Source organism: Cryptotermes secundus, unplaced genomic scaffold, assembly GCF_002891405.2.
Source record: "Cryptotermes secundus unplaced genomic scaffold, Csec_1.0 scaffold391, whole genome shotgun sequence".
NCBI classification, from domain to species: Eukaryota; Metazoa; Arthropoda; class Insecta; order Blattodea; family Kalotermitidae; genus Cryptotermes; species Cryptotermes secundus.
Window position 1 is genome coordinate 2,413,735 of NW_019737394.1, and position 8,383 is coordinate 2,422,117.

An 8,383-nucleotide genomic window follows, 5' to 3' on the forward strand; every position below is an offset into this window, starting at 1 on the left:
TTACCAATTAATTATTCAACAGTCATCCTACACTTCCCGAGGCAAAGGCACTGTCTTGAAATAAACCACAAACAAGAAAAAACGGCGAAGGGGGCAGGAAGGGTGGGGGAGGGGAAAGTTCATGAGGAATGATATTTTCATGATTTAAGTGACTATAGATGGAGTTCGGATCTGTAATCAGATTTATTAAACTATTGTACAACTCCTTACTACACTTTACAAGTCACTATGGGACGGACACAGTAGGTCTTCTCAGTCTGATACTGTTTTCACTAGCCGTTGTTTGGTAGCGGCTTCCAGAGGGGATGTTCCCTCTCCCTGTGTATGGTGGCTAACTTCATTAGTTCCAACAATCGGGATTCTGGTAGTCATCTTCATTCCAATAGTGGCAGGAACTCCTATTATAAGAGACACATCCTCATTGCAGCACTTCGCTTGGATGAAGTAGTTGACATTGGACACAATTCATTGTATTTCTTCCCATGACCGCAATAGAAGACTCCTCTGTCTCTAAACCCACTTTGTGCTCAATAAGGAACAATATGTGTTCTTCATACAGCTCACGGATCAGATGAAAGGAGCCAAAGCTTTCTGGACTACGGATGACCAACTGAGTAAAAACTCCGCTGAAGCCTTAACAAAGTTTGCTTTCTCTTCACACGGTTCCAGGACATGTGTAACGAAAACTTTCAGCCAGGCTGCCAACAGATCCAATTAATTATGCTGATATAGAGGCTTGTTGAAGTGCGCTTCTTGTTGTGGCACCAAACTATCTTCACACTGTCACACCGATGATGCCTGTTCTTGTACGATCGTATACTACGAAAGTCAACTGGATTGAGGTCATCCAACATCCTGTCTATCTTTGAGGAGTTCCGAAGGACAGCAAGTTCAGCTCCATCCAAAAGGTTTATAAGATATAGCGCCGTAAAGTCTGCTCCAAAGCACTCACAGTTAACACTTTCACTAATTTCCTCAGGGCAATGTGTCATGGTTCCTGTTGGACCCGGTTTCAGTCCATTTGCAAAGTTGCGAATTGCTCGTGTTTCACTAAATTCTGACTGAACATGTAATACACAAGCCGGAAAAAATCTTGAACTGGCCCACACTTGTATAACAAATACAGCTTCGTTTGGGGAAAATATCTGTCTTCACATTCGTCATTTCTGTTATCCTGGTTTCTCCAGAATTCTCTCTACAAACTCAGCTGTCTGGAATTCCATGCTCACAACTGCATCCAAGAATGCTGCACAATGTTCTCTGTAGAAATGATGAAATAGGATCATTATCCAAATAGTTTATCCGCATCAGGTAGGTCAGATCCTAAAGGAAATGTTGTATCCGGAAAATTGGACATAGCTTCTGGCTGGCCTATGAACTGGTGTTGTTGTGGATACTGTTCTGACGAATAGGCGTTATCAGAGCTGCCTAAATTATAGATATATTGCGCATACTGGTTGTCTATATTCTGAGTACCATTCCCACAGTTATCTGAGCGTGACAGGACTGAATTGTTATCCTCCGAAGATGTTTGTTGGTGAACAGCTGACTTCGGGTCTTCTGACAGATTACTTAATGCTGATCCGGGAATTACACGGATCCCATAATAATAATATTTGGTATTAAACCTTGTACCAATTCTTCTGGTTTTCAAACCAAGAAAAACAGAACGGAAGAGCTTCCCAAATAAAGACTGATTAACAGGCCTTAATTTGTTTTCCTTGCAGTGACTGAGATAATGTTTGTACACTGTAGAAAAAGAAAGGGCCATACCCTCAGCTCCCTCGTAGTTTTGCATCAACCAAAGAACAGTGATTGGAGAGGTGATGGTGGTTTTTGAGGATTCACGATGCCCATCACCATACAGAGAAGAAGGATCAGCGTTTGTATTCCGTGGTAGAATATTCTTCACGTTGACAGCATCACCTTTTTTTGCCTGTAGATTAACGCTTTGTGCTCCAATGGATTCATGAGCAGTATCTTGACGGACACCTTGTTGGATGAGGTAAGCACTATTATCCTTAGGAAGCGACTGGTCTGCAGTAGTTTCTTGCATTAAATCACGCACCATATTTCTGTATATAGCTGCAGTGGTGCTCTCGGGGTAGTACTGGCCATGCTGTGTGGTGTAGTTAGCCCCAGGCTCCCTTACCATGTGCTGTGGGTATGATATCGGTACATCGGTTCTCGCATAGTAGGCCTGGTTTCGTGAGTCCTGTACAAACGGCACATAAGTGGGCTGTACTCTCTGCAAAGTAACCGGGTGTGCGTATGAGCCATTAACTAACAATGTGATGTAATGTTGAGGTGCCACAGTGGCTGAAGTTCCAGCTGCTTGAAGTGTTCCTCTAAATTCATTCTGCCCGGAACCCCAGGCATTCATTGCTGAGTTTCACTACTTCTGACAGAAGATATCACGTCTTAATCACTAGATACGGCGTTTGGATTAGTAACTGAGTCTGATGAATGTTTATGACTCGTAATTATAAGAGTATCACCGAATTATACACTCCAAATATTACTGTAACTACAGTACACATGAAGTATTCTCTGCTTTCACTAGACGTTTCTTGGTTACGGGTTTTAACAGTGGAGATTATTCAGATTCTCTGCTAATTAGACAGGTATATATGGCTGTTGTTAGGCAGCCGAATCGTAACATTCAGTAATTAAGCTACAACAACAGAAGAATTGTTGTAAACACAGTAACTGTAACAGTATCACTGAATTACACACTACAAATATCGTTGTTACTATAGTAAACATAAAGTCTTCTCTGTCTTCACTAGACTTTTCTGGTTATGGATTTTAACAGTGGAGATTGTTCAGATTCTGTGTTAACTGCACAGGATTTTACGACCGTTGCTAGGCAGTCGAATTTTAACATTTAGTAGTTAAGCTACAACAACAGAAGAATTGTTGTAAACACAGCAATTATAACAGTCTCCCGGAATTTCATACTCCAAATATCACTGTAAATACAGTACACACAAAGTCTTTTCAATTTTCATTAGACGTTTTCTGGTAACGGGTTTTAACAGTGGTGGTCTCTCTGTGGTCTAGTGTCCGCAGTTCCTGGCTACAGATCCCGGGTTCGATTCCTGGTGCTACCAGATTTTCTGAGAAGTAGTGTGTCTGGAACGGGGTTCACTCAGCATCGTGAGGATAACTGAGGAGCTATTTCAGGTCTAGAAAACCGAGATTAACTGCCGTTGGAATCCGTTGCCCTGACCACGCGACACCCTCTATCCGCAAAAGTTGGCACTAACTTCAACGACAAGCGGCGGTCGCTCGGTCGGTATAGTTCGCGGTATAGTCACGGCGTTTGTTTGATTATTCAGATTCTGTGCTGATTACACACGAATATACGGCCGTTGTTAGACAGCCGAATCTTAACACTCAGTAGTTAAGTTACGACAATAGAGGAATTGGTGGAAACGTCTTCAGTAGACGTTTCCTGGTAACTGATTTTAACACAGGAAATATATGAGTCTCAATGAACCAACATAGCGGGTAGAGACACGCAAACCTTAGAATGGTCTTACGCAGCGCCATAACTGACATCAGTTCGGCCACGTCTGGGCAAACTGAAAGCAACCTTCCCGCTACTTGTGGTGCGGAGGCGGTCACCTGCACAAGGAATGCCCTGAGAAAGGGAATAAGTATTCCACACAAACATGCCGCAACTGTCGGTTGGCGGAAGGAGAAAAACCTCATCCCGCAAATTGTCGTGGCTGCAGACACGCGAAGGCGGAGATGCAGGAAAAGAAGTCGCAGAGGATACCGAGGGCTACAGCAGGAAGGGTGTTCTTCTCAAATCTCACCACTCCAGACGTGTCCTTCGCGGCGGCGCTCCGAGGCAAGACAGAGAAAAATGGCAACCTCAGACACGTCAGGTGGCAGTGGCAGATCCAACCATAATGGAACCCAGGGTTCCTGCGTCCTTGCCCCAACAAGAACAGCAGACAACAGGTCAGTCAGTTCGGGCCCCAAATGTAAACAGTTTGTCTCTGGACAAAATGTTGAAAATAGTAGTAACGGTAGTAGAGCAGATTATGACAGGGTCTAGTGGTGCTGTGTTAGAGGAGGCTAAAATATTGGCCATTACAAGAATTGTCTTAAATCTCATGGAGCAAAATGGCCACTAGAATTCGTAGGCCCCTGGAAGTCATAGCATTTAATGCGAATGGCATTGCTAGGCAGCGCTATGTGCTCAGTAAACAGCGGAAAGACCTGCACGTAGATGTCACTCTGTTTCCAGAGACACATTTGAAATCTCATGAGAGGTTCTTTATTCCAAATTATCACTTTTATCGAACCGATCGCTACCCGGGCAGGAAAAGTGGAACTGCCGTGTTAGTTAGGAAAGGCATTCCCCACAACCATGTAGACTTACCACCTCTTTGTATCAGCAGAAGCGACAGGGGTCTGCGTACCAGTTGGTAATAGTGAAGTTCTACTTGCAGCCGTTTATAAATCACCAGGTCGTGTCTGGAATGATGTTGACATCACTGAGCTCCTTTAAACGAAAATCTATTCTAGCAGGTGATCAGAATGCTAAGCCCCCATTTTGGAATAGTGCGATTTCAAACCCTTCAGGCGAGAAACTCATGGAGTTATTTGATTCGAATTAATTTGAAGTTTCAGCACCACAGTGTTCCACTCATTATTCCACTGGGGGAAATGGTGATGTGCTGGATACTGTGTTCTACAAAACAGCAGTTAATTTGGTCACGAAGTCAATTAGGCGAATGACCCGTAAATAGGCACTTGAATGGTTGAAGACAAAGATAAGTAACTCTGAATTCACACCTCAGGCTATATGGCCCATTGCGAAATCCCTCCTAAAGTGATGGACCGAGGGCACCAACTGCTTAGAAATTCAGTTCACACTACATCCTCTGCGTGATGAAAGCCATGAACGTCGGGTAGAGGCTAGAGTTCAAGCTCTACTCGAAGACGTAGACAACAGCCCCCTCAGATGATAAGACCATGTGACTTACAGGAACTAATAAACTCCTTGACATTGAGAAAGGCCTGCGGAATTCATGGCGTTCCAAATGAATGCCTCAGGCATCTTTCAAGACGACCTTTGGTACGTTTGACCCATTTATTCATCACTGCCACAGACTGTCACATTTTCCAAGCTCTTGGAAAGAAGCAAAAGTCATAACCTTACCGGAACCAGGTAAGGATTCAAAATTCCCTCAACATTTACGTCCGATTAGCCTCCTGTCCACAACAGGAAAACTATACTAGTCCCGCCTGGGAATTCGCGGCAGGTACCCGTCTAATGAAATTTCAGCGCCTGCAAAACAAGGTTCTCCGACCACTGGCAATTTTCCAAGTCCCTCGCCGATTGGCGATTTACATGTGGCTTTCAAAATTCCGTATGTATATGATAACAAAATTGTGCAGGCAACAAGCAGAAGTCATATAAAATCATGATAACGAAAATGTTCGCTGTATTGGGCAAGAAGAATCCCGACATAGAAAGTATAAAATGCTTAAACTTGGTGGTCAAGCATACGACCGTCAAAGTGACTAGACTGCCGTTGTAGCGGAAGCTACTAGAAATATGGCATAATCTGTTGTACTTAGCCTGGGCTCAGTACATTTATTATCATGTTAACCTGTAAAATGTAAATATCCTTTACAATATGACAAATGACTTACTACTATAGACAATGACTCTGACAAAAGACAGACCCTTCTTCTTATCAGAGAGGGCGTTCCACAATGACAAGACCTAAACTGTCAAACATTAATAAATATCTGCTCATCAGCCCCAGACTGGGCCAGATTGACTGGCTGAGTGTCCGTTAGTCGCAATGTGTCTTTGACTTTGACACACTGTAGATACCACTGTAACTACAATACACATAAAGTCTTATCGGCCTTCACTAGACGCTTCCTCGTAACGGATTATAACAGTGGAGAAACTTCAGTTTCTGTGCTAATTGCACAGGCTTATAAGGCCTTTGTTAGCAGCAGATCCTTAACAATCAACAATTGAACTACTGAGCCATGTTCTACCTGATGTCTCGAAGAGTGGCCCTTTTGGTCCGGTACCCCCCCTTTCTCCGAGGCATCTTTGTCATTACATACATACATACATACATTCTTTACATAATCCCATCATTCCCAAGGTGCCACAAGATTTTCCCCTTCCTCCATTTGTTCTGATTGTAAATACTTCGTCTCGGTATGGAGGGTTGGAAGCTTGTCTTTCGTTTTCCAGCGGTCAGTGAGGTAGGGGTGAAATTTTGTCTAGGTTGCGCGTTCTTAAATTCTGTTTGGATGTTCCGGCAGTTGAGTGCGAGGGACTGTATTGTTTGAACGTGTGTGTCGGGAGCGTTGCAACATGGATACTCCTGGGACTTTAATGTATTAAAGGTTCGGCTTGTATTGCCCCATTTTGTGTGTCTGAGTTTGAAAACACAATGAAGGTTTTTGCTAGAGCTTGTTTGATACATGTGTAGACTTCCATTGTCCCATTCTGGTTTCTGTTCGATTGTAATAATGGATCAGCATTTCCGAGTTGCGAGGTCCGTTGTTTTCTGAGATTTCTGCCTGAAAAGACCGAATTTGTCGGGGTATATTCTAATATATTTTAATATTCTAATGTATTTATTGCTTGCCAATGAGGCAGATTCATAGTTAAATTATTACATTATTTGTTTTTGGTGATTATCGTGCATAATTAATTTGTTTGTTGATATTATTTTCTTTTCCCTTGGCACTACAGCCCCAGCGGGCCTAGGCCTACCTCCATGAACTTCTCCGTTCACTTCTGTTTTTCTAGATCTTACACATTCAGTAGGACTCCTTGGGCGGGTGATCAGCTCGTCGCAAGGCTTCTTCATGTACACAAACATCCATGCCCTGAGTGAGATTCGAACCCATGATCCCGGTTTCCAAGCGAGCGAAGACAGTACAAGCCTTAGACCGCTCAGCTACCGTGACCGGTGTTGATATTATTTACTCTTATTAAATTGATATTTTGGAGATACGGACTTTTCTTGAGTAACGTTAAAAGCTTGGACACCCCAGTCCACCAGGGGAAGACTGGGGACACGACACGAGAAACAAGGACAAATGCAGTTACCGTCCCCTAAGCTGTAACAGAGCAACTCGAACAAAAGGGGAACTGCTGAAAGCACAGTTTCCGACAGTTCCTCTATTGTTCTATATGAACTGTTGCTTGTTAAGAATCTGCTACCTAGCAACGTCTGTTGTCCTGTTGCTCGTTTCGCGGTCGTAGGCTTCAAATTAGTTTATCCGTGATAGTATTTTAAAAAATAATTACAACTGATGCGATTAATATTGTAACGTGTTTGGAGTAAATACTTCCATGGCAACGCAATAACAGTGGGCCGTTGCGTAGACAGTGCCGAAACAACGAACGCGTTTCCCCGGAGATGAACAACAGAAGGCCGTTGAGTACCAACGGACGAGACGAAACACGTTACAGCAGTAGTCTATAGAGAGCGTTCCCGAAGCAACGGATTGCCGAACAAGTGAGACCGAACCTTGGCGAATGGTGTCTCGTATCCGGTCCGCAGAACACATACATAAGCCGAGAGCGACGGAGCTACAACACATGGCGGAGGGAGAAAAGCCCCATGCCGCCAATTATCGGGGTTGCAATCATGCCAAAGAGGTGCAACAGAGAAGGAAGGCTCAGAGAACGTCCAAATCTACAGGGTGTTCTCTTCAGCCACCGTAACTCCAGATGTCTCCTTCGCGGCGGCACTCCGAGGCAGTGCGGCGGAGCAGAATCAGCGCCCTCAGGGTAGCCATGTTCCGGTGGCTCCAGCCACAACGAAGAAGCATTCGGTACCGGCCCCTGCACTGCAGACAGAAACAGGTCAGTCAGGTCAGGCTACTAATGTAAACGGCCAGTCTCTCGACAATATGTTGAGAGTAGTGACTGTAGTACAGCAGATTATGACAGAGGTCAGAGGTGCAGTGTCCGAGGAGGACAAAATAATGGCCATTACGAAAATTGTTCTGAACCTTATGAAACAGAATGGCCACTAGAGTTCATAGGCCCCTCAAAGTCATAGCATTTAATGCGAATGGCATTGGGAGGCAGCGCTATGAGCTCAATAAACAGCTGCAAGACCTACACGTAGATGTAGCCCTGTTTTCAGAGACACATCTGAAACCTCATGAGAGGTTCTTTATTCCAAATTACCACTTTTATAGAATCGACCGCCACTCGGGCAGAAAAGGCGGAACTGCCGTTGCAGTAAGAAAAGGCATTCCCCATAACCATGTAGACCTACCACCCCTTGTTTCAGTAGAAGCGACAGGGGTCTGCATACCAATTGGAAATAGCGAAGTGCTGCTTGCAGCTGTTTACAAATCTCCAAGCAAA

At 44.1% G+C, this 8,383-nt stretch overlaps 1 protein-coding gene across 1 annotated transcript; it reads right to left on the minus strand.

Annotated features, from left to right (window-relative positions):
• Positions 1-208: 208 nt before the first annotated feature.
• LOC111870324 (transcription factor RFX3) lies at positions 209-2,704 on the minus strand. Its single transcript, XM_023862507.2, has one exon. The coding sequence runs from the start codon at positions 2,381-2,383 to the stop codon at positions 1,286-1,288; it is 1,098 nt and encodes a 365-aa protein (XP_023718275.1). The 5' UTR covers positions 2,384-2,704; the 3' UTR covers positions 209-1,285.
• Positions 2,705-8,383: the final 5,679 nt, after the last annotated feature.

Excerpts from the sequence above, each read along its gene's own strand:
- LOC111870324 (XM_023862507.2), bottom strand. The coding sequence starts at position 2,383 with ATGAATGCCTGGGGTTCCGGGCAGAATGAATTTAGAGGAACACTTCAA.